Genomic DNA, 16,899 nt, shown 5'->3' with positions numbered 1-16,899 from the left:
TTGTTCTGTACAAAATTAAAATAGTGTGCAGCAAAATTTAAATGAGTGACTAAACCAAGGCTGGTTTAAAATGTAGTTTGTGGTGATCAATAAAACTCTCACTCATGAATATCCAAACGACGAGACATTTATTTTTTACATGTCATATTGTTCATCATGGCTGGTCATCACAATTGTCTCGTTATTGTCTCTCTCTTCCAACTTCCCTAGAAGTGAATTTGTCCAAATACTTAAGACTTTCTCAAATAGGGGGACTAGATACATAAAATACTTTCATCTTTAAAATGGGGAACATGTATATGAAAACATGCTCAAATAAAAGCTGGCATTCTGTATTGTCACCTAATATTGAACATTCTCTCTAATGTAAAAGGCTGGAATGTAGAGCCAAATAAAACCATTTAACTTCACTGTCCAATAACATATGGAGGGAAGTGCAGATCATGTTTTTCAATATTTGTTTTCCTTCAAACCTCAGGGTTGGGCCCTGGGGAGAATATCTGAGACTTTACAGTCAGGTAATGGCTTTGACTATCCACTGACTGGAGGGGAAGAAACTGAGGGTGATTTATTTTACTGTTTAGAATATTATATTGCATTATACAGAGTAGTAGCAACATACTGTAGTGGCATTGTTTGCTTTAAAACGGTTCATATTCGTTTGATCTCCTCACAGAGGGCTTCGGCCATGAGGATGCTGGCATTGTCTCTCAGGTGAGAATGTGGATCTTACAACTTAATGTCAGTTTCATTCCTCTAACTCTACTCATAGGGCTGGTCTACTTTTTCTAATTTGTACAAACATTTTTGGCACAGCCTAAGTATCCTACAAGTCTTCCAATTCTGGAGTTTCCAAAGCCTTTGGTAGGTCTGGTGAGAAGGAAAAGGGATTGGGTCATTCCTCCCATCAACTTCCCAGAGAACGACAGAGGCCCTTTCCCCAAGAATATGGTGCAGGTGAGTGACTGTAGATTTATGTTGGCAGGAAATATGGTTGGTTCAGGATTTTGCTCTGGTTTTAACATTTAATTTTTACACATTCAGATAAGGTCCAACAATGATAAAGAGGTGAAGATCCAGTACAGCATCACTGGTCCTGGAGCAGATCAACCCCCTGTGGGACTGTTCACTGTGGACAAAAACTCTGGGACTCTCTATGTGACCCAGCCTTTGGACAGAGAGAGAAAAGACAAATATGTGGTAATGTTTGTAAATAAGAGAAATATCTGGTAATGTCAGTTTGTTTTGCCTTTTGAATTCTACAACATTGAATGCATGTTATTTTAAAAAAAATCTATATTTTCCCTTTAGCTTTTGGCTCATGCTGTTGCAGTTGGTGAGGGTAAAGCAGAAGAACCCATGGAGATTATTGTTAAAGTAATTGATATGAATGACAACAAGCCGGTTTTCACCCAAGATCCTTTTACAGGGACTGTCCCTGAAGCATCCCTACCAGGTGTGTCTCAGTCAACATTGAGTCAAATATACTCAGCTGAGTTTTAGAATTAAAGTACAATATCAATATTCAATAATTTTTTTTGTCCACCATGAATATCATTTATGTTGAAATATTTTCTTCTGAGGTGATGCAGGTCACAGCCACCGATGCAGATGAGCCTGGCTCAGCCAATTCTGATGTCAGATACACTATTAGAAATCAGGAACCTGAACTGCCGAGTCGCAACATGTTTGTCATGAACCCTGTCACAGGAGGGATTCGGGTCAATGCTGCTGGACTGGACAGAGAGGTTAGTGGCTATACTACTAGCATACCATTTTAACTGACAGTAACCGCTACATTTCACAATGTGCTCCATCTGGTGTCATTTTCCAGAAAATTCCAAAATATACATTGGAAATCCAAGCTGCTGATTTGGAGGGCAATGGTCTGACATGTTTCGGAAAATCCATAATTACTGTAACGGACAGCAATGACATAGCTCCTCAATTTGAGAAGTCTTTGGTAAGTGTACAAATCAGCAAACAGTACCGCTCATTAAACGGTAAAGGTGACTTGAAGAGGGAAATATTTTGATTGAAGGAGCTGACTTGAGGAAAATATGATGAACTTGATGAATGGCATACAGCACATGTTCTCTTCAAGTATTCTCGTTTCAGAATACGGTGTCTGTCCCAGAGAATAAAGTGAATGCCCTGGTGGTCAAATTGCCAGTGAATGCTGGAGATGAGCCACAGTCTTCCAACTGGGCCACCAAGTACAGGATTGTAGATGGAGACCCAGGTGGAATGTTCACTGTAAGCACTGGACCTAGTAGACTGGAAGGAATCATTACCACAGCCAAGGTACCTGCTTGGTTTCTTTGTTTCTCTTTTCAGATGAGTATGTGAATGGAGCCAAGTTACAGCAAATATGTATTTGACTGGTCTGAATTTCACCCTAGAACCATACAAATATTTGACAAAATTGTTGATGTTTTTGTCATTGTGTAATGAACCTGGCTGTGTCTCGTTCCCGTTTAGCCCCTTGACTTTGAGAAGAACAATTACTACACCCTGTTGGTGACTGTGGAGAATGAGGTCCCATGTGCAACCCCCCTGCCCACCTCCACTGCCACAGTCCAGGTGAATGTGGAGGATAGGAATGATGTCCCTGTCTTTGACCCAGTGGAAAAGGTTGTTTCCGTATCTGAACACCTGCCAGTGGACAGTGATTTGGTTCTGTATACAGCCATTGATCCAGACATCATGGCACATAAATTAATGTGAGTTAATGAAGCTTTCTTTTACCTGCAATTGATTTAATTAAGTTGAGGTCCTGGTATAAATATGGAGACAGATTTTTTTATTTTACCTTTACTTAACTAGGCAAGTCAGTTAAGAACAAAATCTTATTTTCAATGATGGCCTAGGAACAGTGGGTTAACTGCCTTGTTCAGGGGAAGAATGACAGATTTTGTACCTCGTCAGCTCAGGGATTTATCTTGCAACCTTTCAGTTACTAGTCCAACGCTCTAACCACTAGGCTACCTGCCGCCCCATATACATTATGCTGATAAGTCAATTCAATGATATACATGCCCTTTATGATGAAGTACATTCAGATGCATATGCATTAAGATTGCAAGAAGCCTTGTGAATGTTGATGTTTTAACTCAATATACTGTATGTTCTAGGTATCGCATGGACAGAGATCCTGCTAAATGGCTGCACATCAACAGTGAGACCGGAATGATCAAAACCAAACACCCCCTGGACAGAGAATCTCCCTTTGTCAAAGATGGCAAATACAGAGTTCTCATTCTCGCCATCGAAGGTGGAATTCTGATTTTGTTGTAATCTTGCTCACCAGCAGGCTTCAACCTGGGAACAAGGTTAATTTAGTTGACGTCTTCATTACTCCTTTTGATAAAAGTATCTTGTTTTGGGTTATCAGATGAAATCCCTGCAACTGGAACTGGAACCATTCTGATAGAGCTGGAAGATGTTAACGACAATGCTCCGACTATTGATGACACCCCGTTGAAGCTCTGCAACCAAGACCCCCGTCTAGTGCGTTTGGCTGTGACAGACAGAGACGGGACAGGCTTTGCTGAACCCTTCAGAGTAGAACTTCTGGAAGGGTCCAATATGTATTGCACTGCCCAAATGTACAAAACAGGTGTGTATTGCTTTTCACATTCATTCTACAGTCATCTGTTCATTTGTATTCAGAATAATAACAGACCAAGTATGTTCTTTTGACAACATACTTCACATTCAAAGTTGAAATGTGTCCCATTTTTCTCCTGTCCCAGGAACTGTGGTTGAATTGACATTCAAGGCTGTGAGGGAGCAGAGAAACTTCTACATTAATCTGAGGGTCACTGATGCTGGCGGGCTGAACCAAGACCATGTCATTCACGTCACCATGAACGAGGACAGCTGCATGACCTGGGGGGATTTCTGTGTTAGATCCTGACATATGACATTTCATTAGCATTTTTATAGCTTGCAGAGCTGGATTGCTTGTTTTGGGAAGGTTTTCACTTTATTTGACAGCAGGGGTATGTCACAAAGCCAGAAATGAGAAGAAAAAGTCACAGCTAATTTGCCAGTTGCCATCAAAGTACTGAACATTTTTCAGAAATACTTATGTCAAGACATGTTTTTCAGTTCACATTTTCTATTTTTTTTTGCTAGTTGTGTGCATTTTTACATTTCAAGGCTAACATGGGTTTGTATACATTTCCTAGGGAACTGCTGATATATTTGACCATTGTTGAGAAGGTTACATTTCAAGGCTAACATGGGTTTGTATACATTTCCTAGGGAACTGCTGATATATTTGACCATTGTTGAGGAGGTTGCTTGTATTTTATTTCCTTGGAGAACATGATCATTTGCATGCTTGCAGAGCTTTATGCATGTTTCTAATTTAACTTGAATAAAGCCTTTTTGGTTCATTCTCACCTTTTTGTCTTTCTTTCCTTGTACATTGAAACTTGTCTCTTTCCTATTGGTTAACTACCCTCATACAACACACATCTTGCTTTAATTATAGCCTCGTTTTTCAGAACCTTGGAGTGATATTTTTATGTCCTATTGTTGTGTACTGTGTAGGACATCAGTTCCCATCTGTTGGCTGTTCCATAAAGCAGGATCATTTAGTTAGCCAGCTAAACATTCAGATATATTTATTGATTTTCAGTTTCATTTAGAAAGCTAAACTTCAGTATGGGTAGATCGAGCTAATTTTCAGTGAGCCCCCTTTTCTACAAACCTTCTACAAATTATTCTACAAACCTTCAGAACATAGCCATGTGTTTATTACTGGTATTCCCCTCATTCAGATTTCAGCAGCATTTTGCAAGGAGCTCCATTGCTCTGCTGTTAGTAATATGAACACCAATATCAGGTTTGAGATAAGTGAGGATCCTGCTGGTCAGCAAGTCAATGCCACTAAGTTTCAACCATGTTTACATTTAATTTGTTTACAAACACTGGCGGGGGAAAAAATGTATGTTCTGGGTTCTGATGGGGTATGACAGCTGAAATAAGTTTGAGGCATTAAAAACAAATTAATCAAGAATCAATGGGTAGGTATTCATAAGTCCAAAAATGGATTTTAACATCTGATTGCCCCTTTAAAAGCAAAAAATTATTTCAGAGAGGCCTGGCTGGATTGGAACCTTGTGCATGAAAGGTGAGTCCAGCAGCCTGTTAGTCACACCACACATTTTCCTCTTGTATGTTCAAACTCAATACGTTATCAGCCTTAGTCTGAAATAGATCACATATTTTCCCCTCATCAATCTACACACAATAAAGCGAAAACAGTTTTTTGCAATTTTGCTACAAATAAACAGAAATACCTTATTTACATAAGTATTCAGAACATTTGCTATGATGCTTGAAATTGAGCTCAGGGTGCACCCTGTTTCCACTGATCATTCTTGAGATGTTTCTACAACTTGATTGGAGTCCACCTGTGTCAAATTCAATTGATTGTATATGATTTGGAAGGGTACACACCTGTCTTTATAAGGTCCCACAGTTGACATTGTATGTCAGAGCAAAAACCAAGCCATGAGTTCAAAGGAATTGTCTGTAGATCCCAGAGACAGGATTGTTTCAAAGCACAGATCTGGGAAAAGGGTACCAAAACATTTCTGCAGCATTGAAGGGCCCCAAGAACACAGTGGCCTCCATCATTCTTAAATGGAAGAAGTTTGGAACCACCAAGACTCTTCCTAGAGCCAGCCACTAGGCCAAACTGAGCAATCGGGGGAGAAGGGCCTTGGCCAGGAAGGTGAACCTGATGGTCACTTTGACAGAGCTCCAGAGTTTCTCTGTGGATATGGGAGAACCTTCCAGAAAGACAGCCATCTCTGCAGTACTCCACAAATCAGGCCTTAATGGTAGAGTGACCAGAGGGAAGCCACTCCTCAAAAGCACATGACACCCCACTTGGAGTTTGTCAAAAAGGCACCTAAAGGACTCTCAAGATTCTATGGTCTGATGAAACCAAGATTGAACTGTTTGGCTTGAATGACAAGCGTCAAGTCTGAAGGAAACCAGGCACCGCTCATCACCTGGCCTATACCATCCCTACGGTGAAGCATGGTGGTGGCAGCATCATGTTTTTCAGTGGCAGGGACTGGGAGACTAGTCAGGAGAGGGAAAGATGAACGGAGTAAAGTACAAAGAAATCCTTGATGAAAACCTGCTCCAGAGCACTCAGGACCTCAGACTGGGGAGAAGGCTTACCTTCCAACAGGACAACGACCCTAAACACAGCCAAGACAACGCAGGAGTGGCTTCGGGCCAAGTCTCTGAATGTCCTTGAGTGGCCCAGCCAGAGCCCGGACTTAAACACGATCTAACATCTCTGGAGAGACCTGAAAATAGCTGTGCAGCGACACTCCCCATCCAACCTGACAGAATTTGAGAAGATCTGCAGAGAAGAATGGGAGAAACTCCCCAAATACAGGTTTTCCAAGCTTGTAGCCATACCCAAGAAGACTCGAGGCTGTATTTGCTGCCAAAAGTGCTTCAAAGTACTGAGTAAAGGGTCTGAATACCTAGATATTTTTTGCAAATTAAAAAAACACAACCTGTTTTTGCTTTGGCATTATGGGGTATTTTGTGTAGATAAATGAGGCTGTAACAAATTGTGGAAGAGGTTAAGGGGTCTGAAGTTTCCAAATGCACTGTACATGTAAAAATAAATGTTTTATTTCAAACCTACAAAGAGGAAAATGTGTGCTGTGACAGGCTGGTGGCCTTGCCTTTAATGAGCATGGAAATTATTTTTTGCTTTGCCTTTTGAAGGGGCAAGCAGCAGTTAAATTCTATTTTTTTACTTATAAATTAATCGTTAACCTATATTGGTGTTCATATTACTAACTGCAGAGCAATGGAGCTCCTTGTAAAAATGCTGCTGAAATCTGAATATTTGAGGGACATGCCAGTATTAAGTACATGGCCATGTTCTGAATGTTTGTAGATTAATTTGAAGAACTTTTCTACAAAAAGGGCTCACTGAAAATTAGCGCGGTAGAATTTACCCATATTCAAGTTCATTTTTCTAAATGAAAATCAAGGAAAATACTTGAATGGTTAGCTGGGTAACTTAATGATCCTGCTTTATGGCACAGCCAACAGGTTGGGAACTGATGTCCTGCACAGTAGACATAAAAAAAACTCCACTCCATGGGTTCTGAAAGCTAGGCTGTGGTAAAAAAGCAAGAAGCAAATAAAGATTGTGTTGTATGGGAGGGCAGTTAACCAATAGGAACGAGATGCAGGTTTCATTGTACAAAGACAAAAAGGTAAGAATGAACCAAAAAGGCTTTGTTCAACTTTGATTAGAAACATTCAAAGCTCTCCACAAGCATGCAAATTATGTTCTCCATGGAAATAAAATACAAGCAACCTTCACAATGGTAAAATATAGCAACAGTGCATTAGGAAATGTATTCAACCTCACTTTTGCCTTGCATTGTAAAAATACATTTTCATTGATGTACACAACTAGCTAAAATTTAAGTGAGAATTTTTTAATTAAACAAAAAAAAAAACATGTCTTTGCGACCACTTTACAGTACTTTTGGAAAAATTGGCATTCATCTGTGAAGTCTAAAACTTCTCATACCCCTGATGTCAAATAAAGTAACAAGCAATTTAGTTCAACTAGCTATATAAACACTAAGAACATTTTAAAATGATATACAGTGAGGGAAAAAAGTATTTGATCCCCTGCTGATTTTGTACGTTTGCCCACTGACAAAGAAATTATCAGTCTATAATTTTAATGGTAGGTTTATTTGAACAGTGAGAGACAGAATAACAACAAGAAAATCCAGAAGAACGCATGTCAAAAATGTTATAAATTGATTTGCATTTTAATGAGGGAAATAAGTATTTGACCCCCTCTCAATCAGAAAGATTTCTGGCTCCCAGGTGTCTTTTATACAGGTAACGAGCTGAGATTAGGAGCACACTCTTAAAGGGAGTGCTCCTAATCTCGGTTTGTTACCTGTATAAAAGACACCTATCCACAGAAGCATTCAATCAATCAGATTCCAAACTCTCCACCATGGCTAAGACCAAAGAGCTCTCCAAGGATGTCAGGGACAAGATTGTAGACCTACACAAGGCTGGAATGGGCTACAAGACCATCGCCAAGTAGCTTGGTGAGAGGTGACAACAGTTGTTGCGATTATTTGCAAATGGAAGAAACACAAAATAACTGTCAATCTCCCTCGGCCTGGGGCTCCATGCAAGATCTCACCTCGTGGAGTTGCAATGATCATGAGAACGGTGAGGAATCAGCCCAGAACTACACGGGAGGATCTTGTCAATGATCTCAAGGCAGCTGGGACCATAGTCACCAAGAAAACAATTGGTAACACACTACGCCGTGAAGGACTGAAATCCGGCAGCGCCCGCAAGGTCCCCCTGCTCAAGAAAGCACATATAAATGCCCGTCTGAAGTTTGCCAATGAACATCTGAATGATTCAGAGGACAACTGGGTGAAAGTGTTGTGGTCAAGAGACCAAAATGGAGCTCTTTGGCATCAACTCAACTCGCCGTGTTTGGAGGAGGAGGAATGCTGCCTATGACCCCAAGAACACCATCCCCACCGTCAAACATGGAGGTGGAAACATTATGCTTTGGGGGTGTTTTTCTGCTAAGGGGACAGGACAACTTCTCAGGATCAAAGGGACGATGGCCGGGGCCATGTACCGTCAAATCTTGGGTGAGAACCTCCTTCCCTCAGCATGGGCATTGAAAATGGGTCGTGGATGGGTATTCCAGCATGACAATGACCCAAAACACATGGCCAAGGCAACAAAGGAGTGGCTCAAGAAGAAGCACATTAAGGTCCTGGAGTGGCCTAACCAGTCTCCAGACCTTAATCCCATAGAAAATCTGTGGAGGGAGCTGAAGGTTCGAGTTGCCAAACGTCAGCCTCGAAACCTTAATGACTTGGAGAAGATCTGCAAAGAGGAGTGGGACAAAATCCCTCCTGAGATGTGTGCAAACCTGGTGGCCAACTACAAGAAACGTCTGACCTCTGTGATTGCCAACAAGGGTTTTGCCACCAAGTACTAAGTCATGTTTTGCAGAGGGGTCAAATACTTATTTCCCTCATTAAAATGCAAATCACTTTATAAAATTTTTGACATGCATTTTATTGGATTTTTTTGTTGTTATTCTGTCTCTCACTGTTCAAATAAACCTACCATTAAAATGATAGACTGATCATTTCTTTGTCAGTGGGAAAACATACAAAATCAGCAGGGGATCAAATACTTTCCCCCCTCACTGTATATAGTAAATGTCAGGATCTAACACAGAAATCCCCCCAGGTCATGCAGCTGTCCTCGTTCATGGTTACATGAATGACATGGTCTTGGTTCAGCCCGCCAGCATCAGTGACCCTCAGATTAATGTAGAAGTTTCTCTGCTCCCTCATGGCCTTGAATGTCAATTCAACCACAGTTCCTGGGACAGGAGAAAAATGGGACACATTTCAACCTTGAATGTGAAGAATGTTGTCAAAAGAACATGCAGACATAATGACATACTTGGTCTGTTGATATTATTATGAATACAAATGAACAGACTAATACAGAGTGAATATGTGGAAAAGCAATGAACTGTGCACCTGCAGTGCAGTTTTGACACAAAAGGTTGCAGAAGCATTAAAAGACATATCCCCCTATTTCTCACCTGTTTTGTACATTTGGGCAGTGCAATACATATTGGACCCTTCCAGAAGTTCTACTCTGAAGGGTTCAGCAAAGCCTGTCCCGTCTCTGTCTGTCACAGCCAAACGCACTAAACGGGGGTCTTGGTTGCAGAGCTTCAACGGGGTGTCATCAATAGTCGGAGCATTGTCGTTGACATCTTCCAGCTCTATCAGAATGGTTCCAGTTCCAGTTGCAGGGATTTCATCTGATAACCCAAAACAAGATATACTTATCAAAAGGAGTAACGAAGAAGTCACAACTAAATTAATCTTGTTCCCAGGTTGAAGCCTGCTGGTGAACAAGATTACAACGAAATCAAAATACCACTTCCGATGGCGAGAACTCTGTATTTGCCATCTTTGGCAAAGGGAGATTCTCTGTCCAGGGAGTGTTTGGTTTTGATCATTCCGGTCTCACTGTTGATGTCCAGCCATTTAGCCGGATCTCTGTCCATGCGATACCTAGAACATACAGTATATTGAGTTAAAACATCACCATTCACAAGGCTTCTTGCAATCTTAATGCATATGCATCTGAATGTACTTTACCATAAAGGGCATGTATATCATTGAATTTACTTGTCAGCATAATGTATCTGTCTCCATATTTATACCAGGACCTCAACTTAATTAAATCAATTGCAGATTAAAGAAAGCTTCATAAACTCATGTGAGTTCATGAAGCTATGTGCCATGATGTCTGGATCAATGGCTGTATACAGAACCAAATCACTGTCCACTGGCAGGTGTTCAGATAAAGAAACAACCTTTTCCACTGGGTCAAAGACAGGGACATCATTCCTATCCTCCACATTCACCTGGACTGTGGCAGTGGAGGTGGGCAGGGGGGTGGCAAATGGGACCTCATTCTCCACAGTCACCAACAGGGTGTAACGATTGTCCTTTTCAAAGTCAAGGGGCTAAACGGGAACGAGACACAGCCAGGTTCATGACACAATGACAAAAACATCAACAATTTTGTCAAATATTTGTATGGTTCTAGGGTGAAATTCAGACCACAGTCAAATACATATTTGCTGTAACTTGGTTCCATTCACATACGCATCTGAACAAAGAAACCAAGAAACCAAGCAGGTACCTTTGCTGTGGTGATGATTTCTTCCAGTCTACTAGGTCCAGTGCTTACAGTGAACATTCCACCTGGGTCTCCATCTACAATCCTGTACTTGGTGGCCCAGTTGGAAGAGTGTGGCTCATCTCCATCACTCACTGGCATTTTGACCACCAGGGCATTCACTTTATTCTCTGGGACAGACACCGTGTTCTGAAACGAGAATACATGAAGAGAACATGTGCTGTATGCCATTCATCAAGTTAAAATTTTCCTCAAGTCAGCTCCTTCAATCAAAATATTTCCCTCTTCAAGTCACCTTTACCGTTTAATGAGCGGTACTGTTTGCTGATTTGTACACTTACCGAAGATTTCTCAAATTGAGGAACTATGTCATTGCTGTCCGCTACAGTAATTATGGATTTTCCGAAACATGTCAGACCATTGCCCTCCAAATCAGCAGCTTGGATTTCCAATGTATATTTTGTAATTTTCTGGAAAAATGACACCAGATGGAACACATTGTGAAATGTAGCGGTTACTGTCAGTTAAAATGGTATGCTAGTAGTATAGCCACTAACCTCTCTGTCCAGTCCAGCAGCATTGACCCGAATCCCTCCTGTGACAGGGTTGATGACAAACATGTTGCGACTCGGCAGTTCAGGTTCCTGATTTAAAATAGTGTATCTGACATCAGAATTGGCTGAGCCAGACTCATCTGCATCGGTAGCTGTGACCTGCATCACCTCAAAGCCTGAAGAAAATATTTCAACAAATTATATTCATGGATGACAAAAAAATATATTGATATTGTACTTTTATTCTAAAACTCAGCTGAGTATATTTGACTCAATGTTGACTGAGACACACCTGGTAGGGATGCTTCAGGGACAGTCCCTGTAAAAGTAACTAGAGTGAAAACCGGCTTGTTGTCATTCATATCAATTACTTTAACAATCATCTCCATGGGTGCTTCTGCTTTACCCTCACCAACTGCAACAGCATGAGCCACAAGCTAAAGGGGAAAATATAGAAACATTTCATCAAAATAACACATGCATTCAAAGTTCTAGCATTCGAAAGGCAAAACACAAACTGACATTACCAGATATTGGTCTTTTCTCTCTCTGTCCAAAGGCTTGTCATATAGAGAGTCCCAGTTTGTCTACAAAGAACAGTCCCACAGGGGGTTGATCTGCTCCAGAACCAGTGATGCTGTACTGGATCTTCACCTCTTTATCATAGTTGGACCTTATCTGAATGTGTAAAAATTAAATGTTAAAACAAGAGCAAAATCCTGAACCAACCTTTTTTCCTGCCAACATAAATCTACAATCACTAACCTGCACCATATTGTTGGGGAAAGGGCCTCTGTCGTTCTCTGGGAAGTTGATGGGAGGAATGACCCAATCCCTTTTCCTTCTCACCAGACCTACCAAAGGCTTTGGAAACTCCAGAACTGGAAGACTTGCAGGATATTTAGGCTGTGCCAAAAATATTTGTACAAATTAGAAAAATAACATCAGCCCTATGGCACTTGCAGGTGGAAGACAAATATGAGTAGAGTTAGAGGAATGAAACTGACACTAAGTTGTAAGATCCACATTCTCACCTGAAAGACAATGCCAGCATCCTCATGGCCGAAGCCCTCTGTGAGGAGATCAAACGAATATGAACCGTTTAAAAGCAAACAATGCCACTACAGTATGTTGCTACTACTCTGTATAATGCAATATAATATTCTAAACAGTAAAATAAGACCCTCAGTTTCTTCCCCTCCAGTCAGTGGATAGTCAAAGCCATTACCTGACTGTAAAGTCTCAGATATTCTCCCCAGGGCCCAACACTGAGGTTTGAAGGAAAACGAATATTGAAAAACATGATCTGCACTTCCCTCCATATGTTATTGGACAGTGAAGTTAAATGGTTTTATTTGGCTCTACATTCCAGCCTTTTACATTAGAGAGAATGTTTAATATTAGGCGGCAGTACAGAAGGCCAGCTTTTATTTTAGCATATTTTCATACACATCTGTTCCCCCGTTTAAAAATGAAAGCACTTTATGTATCTAGCCCCTCCATTTGACGAAGTCGTATGTATTTGGACAAATTGACATAGTGTATTAAAGTTGTCAAAGTTTAGTATTTGGTTGCATATTCTACATCAAGCTTGTGACATTACAATCTTGACGGATGAATTGTAGGTTTCTTTTGGATAATGTTATGCCCAATAGGATCTGAAAAATATGGCTAGATTGTAGAATCAAAGCATCGTTTAAAATATATGGGAGCTGGTTTTAGGCTGGTAGCAACCACCACCCGGTGTCCGTCCAGAACACAAGGAACCAGTTTCCGTTTCAGGGGGTTAAATAAATGATCCACCCACACCCAACACCACTGACAGTAATTGTGTCTGACAAGGATTGTGGTTCTGAAAACAGAGGTAAAACTTAGACTATAGCACTGACATGCTTAACATGACTAACAAGCTAGCACAGACTTGTGTATAAAAGCACGGGCTATACACTGTAGCAGGAAATGTGTGTTCACATGGCAATAATCTACAAAGGCTATGGAACTTGTAGACATGGTAAACTTAGTAGACATGGTAAACTTAGTAGACATGGTAAACTTAGTAAATATACTAATGTAAACAGTGCAGTATTATCAATTTGTCTACACAACATTAACACACCCCTTTCCTGCAGTCGAATGGTCAAATCACCCTCTAGTGGCCTCATGGGTGGAATGTAAATATTTTTCATTATTTCATCATTAATAAACTTATTTTTTTAAGTGCAGAGAATCCGATGTTTCTGTGTCAAATGGTTGTGTTATATTTCAGTCTTCTGTGATATATAAAGGGTAATATTGGGATGCAAACTCAAAATTTAATACATTTCAACTCTATATCTGACATGATACAGGTCCCTTCTTTTTTTAAGCCCATAACCATGTGTGTGAGGTGTATACTTTTGTTACAAAATATAAGACTATCAAGAACACTATGTGACCCTGATTTAGCCCACTGTAGTAAAAAGTTAGCATGAGCGATATACACAGAAAATATTGAGTAATGCTAACAAATGGCTAATCACTAACAGGCATGCTAAATACGAATTAATTCTGAATGGAAATGCTAATGTTAGCACTAACGTTAGCGGGAGCACGAGTTAGCTAACACGCTCAACATAAATGGCGATTACAACAATAGGCAATTTTGAGCCCCGTAAACCACAAGACAAACATCTTAAGGCACTTACTTTTAGATGCACATACAATAAAATATCAGACAACACAGGTATTGTGACCACATGGGACCTGACAGAGCTAGTGACATGGAGCCTGATTGGGCTACATACTGTGAGCTTGGGGATATTAGGGTTATCAGGACGGAAAGCTCTGGGCCTACTGGGATAGACAACTGGAGACCTAGCATAGCAGGTGACTGAAGACACTAGGTGATCAGGGAACTGAGGGCTAAGATGCTCTGGACCCTCTGGGACTATAGAGACTATATACCTAATAGGACAGAGGGTGAGGTGTCACCTATGACAGGATACTGAACACCTCGGTGAGGTTGATCCTCAAAGGGGACGTCAGGCGAGTCTTCCACTGCGACGTCAGGAGGGTATCCCAAAGCTGAAACTAGCACAACATAGTTCAGAGGGGCTAGCATAAACCCTAAGACTTGGACAGGCAGGTCCCACCAGGCCGGGGCTGACAGGGCCTGGACAGCAGACATGGACCGGAGAGACTGGAGGGGACTGACAACAGCAGGCTGGACGTCAAAGGATGGACTAGGTGGTTCCCTAGTCCAAAACAGACTATAGCACTGATACTATATGCATGACATGACTAACAAGCTAGCACAGGCTTGTATATACACAGGCAGTTAGAAAAGCCAAGGCTAGCTTTTTCAATCAGAAATTTGCTTCCTGCAACACAAACTCAAAAAAGTTCGGGGACACTGTTAAGTCCATGGAGAATAAGAACACCTCCTCCCAGCTGCCCACTGCACTGAGGATAGGAAACTGTCACCACCAATAAATCCACTATAATTGAGAACTTCAATAAGCATTTTTCTACGGCTGGCCATGCTTTCCACCTGGCTACCCCTACCCCGGTCAACAGCACTGCACCCCCCACAGCAACTCGCCCAAGCCTTCCCCATTTCTCCTTCTCCCAAATCCAGTCAGCTGATGTTCTGAAAGAGCTGCAAAATCTGGACCCCTACAAATCAGCCAGGCTAGACAATCTGGACCCTTTCTTTCTAAAATTATCTGCCGAAATTGTTGCCACCCCTATTACTAGCCTGTTCAATCTCTCTTTCGTGTCGTCTGAGATTCCCAAAGATTGGAAAGCAGCTGCGGTCATCCCCCTCTTCAAAGGGGGGGACACTCTTGACCCAAACTGCTACAGACCTATATCTATCCTACCCTGCCTTTCTAAGGTCTTCGAAAGCCAAGTCAACAAACAGATTACCGACCATTTCCAATCCCATCGCACCTTCTCCGCTATGCAATCTGGTTTCAGAGCTGGTCATGGGTGCACCTCAGCCACGCTCAAGGTCCTAAACGATATCTTAACCGCCATCGATAAGAAACAGTACTGTGCAGCCGTATTCATTGACATGGCCAAGGCTTTCGACTCTGTCAATCACCACATCCTCATCGGCAGACTCGACAGCCTTGGTTTCTCAAATGATTGCCTCGCCTGGTTCACCAACTACTTCTCTGATAGAGTTCAGTGTGTCAAATCGGAGGGTCTGTTGTCCGGGCCTCTGGCAGTCTCTATGGGGGTGCCACAGGGTTCAATTCTTGGACCGACTCTCTTCTCTGTATACATCAATGATGTCGCTCTTGCTGCTGGTGAGTCTCTGATCCACCTCTACGCAGACGACACCATTCTGTATACTTCTGGCCCTTCTTTGGACACTGTGTTAACAATCCTCCAGGCGAGCTTCAATGCCATACAACTCTCCTTCCGTGGCCTCCAATTGCTCTTAAATATAAGTAAAACTAAATGCATGCTCTTCAACCAATCGCTGCCTGCACCTGCCCGCCCGTCCAACATCACTACTCTGGACGGTTCTGACTTAGAATATGTGGACAACTACAAATACCTAGGTGTCTGGTTAGTCTGTAAACTCTCCTTCCAGACTCACATCAAACATCTTCAATCCAAAGTTAAATCTAGAATTGGCTTCCTATTTCGCAACAAAGCATTCTTCACTCATGCTGCCAAACATACCTTCGTAAAACTGACCATCCTACCGATCCTTGACTTCAGCGATGTCATTTACAAAATAGCCTCCAATACCCTACTCAATAAATTGGATGCAGTCTATCACAGTGCCATCCGTTCTGTCACCAAAGCCCCATATACTACCCACCACTGCGACCTGTACGATCTCGTTGGCTGGCCCTCGCTTCATACTCGTCGCCAAACCCACTGGCTCCAGGTCATCTACAAGACCCTGCTAGGTATAGTCCCCCCTTATCTCAGCTCGCTGGTCACCATAGCAGCACCCACCTGTAGCACGCGCTCCAGCAGGTATATCTCTCTGGTCACCCCCAAAACCAATTCTTCCTTTGGCCGCCTCTCCTTCCAGTTCTCTGCTGCCAATGACTGGAACGAACTACAAAAATCTCTGTAACTGGAAACACTTATCTCCCTCACTAGCTTTAAGCACCAGCTGTCAGAGCAGCTCACAGATTACTGCACCTGTACATAGCCCATCTATAATTTAGCCCAAACAACTACCTCTTTCCCTACTGTATTTATTTATTTTGCTCCTTTGCACCCCATTATTTCTATCTCTACTTTGCACATTCTTCCACTGCAAATCAACCATTCCAGTGTTTTACTTGCTATATTGTATTTACTTCACCACCATGGCCTTTTTTTGCCTTTACCTCCCTTATCTCACCTCACTTGCTCACATTGTATATAGACTTATTTTTCTACTGTATTATTGACTGTATGTTTCTTTTACTCCATGCGTAACTCTGTGTTGTTGTATGTGTCGAACTGCTTTGCTTTATCTTGTCCAGGTCGCAATTGTAATTGAGAACTTGTTCTCAACTTGCCTACCTGGTTAAATAAAGGTGAAATAAAAAATGTTAAA

General features: G+C 41.6%; 1 protein-coding gene and 1 pseudogene across 1 annotated transcript; one reads left to right on the top strand and one right to left on the bottom strand.

Moving 5' to 3' along the window:
* Positions 1 to 688: 688 nt before the first annotated feature.
* LOC120053985 (cadherin-4-like) lies at positions 689 to 3,919 on the top strand. Its single transcript, XM_039001335.1, has 11 exons — positions 689 to 714; positions 834 to 957; positions 1,045 to 1,200; positions 1,312 to 1,458; positions 1,584 to 1,748; positions 1,835 to 1,963; positions 2,119 to 2,304; positions 2,482 to 2,723; positions 3,135 to 3,274; positions 3,395 to 3,619; positions 3,756 to 3,919. Exons 1-11 carry the CDS (start codon positions 689 to 691, stop codon positions 3,917 to 3,919), a joined length of 1,704 nt encoding a protein of 567 aa, XP_038857263.1.
* Positions 3,920 to 9,287: 5,368 nt separating this feature from the next.
* LOC120053983 lies at positions 9,288 to 14,514 on the bottom strand (annotated as a pseudogene).
* Between the last annotated feature and the right edge of the window lie 2,385 nt (positions 14,515 to 16,899).

The sequence above is a fragment of the Salvelinus namaycush genome, chromosome 9 (assembly GCF_016432855.1).
Source record: "Salvelinus namaycush isolate Seneca chromosome 9, SaNama_1.0, whole genome shotgun sequence".
In the NCBI taxonomy this organism is placed as follows: Eukaryota; Metazoa; Chordata; class Actinopteri; order Salmoniformes; family Salmonidae; genus Salvelinus; species Salvelinus namaycush.
The sequence above is the reverse complement of the archived record's forward strand: the minus strand, read 5'-3'. Positions and strand labels throughout refer to the sequence as shown.

Bases quoted from the DNA above. Each gene is read 5' to 3' on its own strand.
- LOC120053985 (XM_039001335.1), top strand. From the start codon at position 689: ATGAGGATGCTGGCATTGTCTCTCAG. The intron at 1,459-1,583 runs GTGTCTCAGTCA...TTTTCTTCTGAG, and splicing joins CTGAAGCATCCCTACCAGGT to GTGATGCAGGTCACAGCCAC. The intron at 2,724-3,134 runs GTGAGTTAATGA...TGTATGTTCTAG, and splicing joins ATCATGGCACATAAATTAAT to GTATCGCATGGACAGAGATC.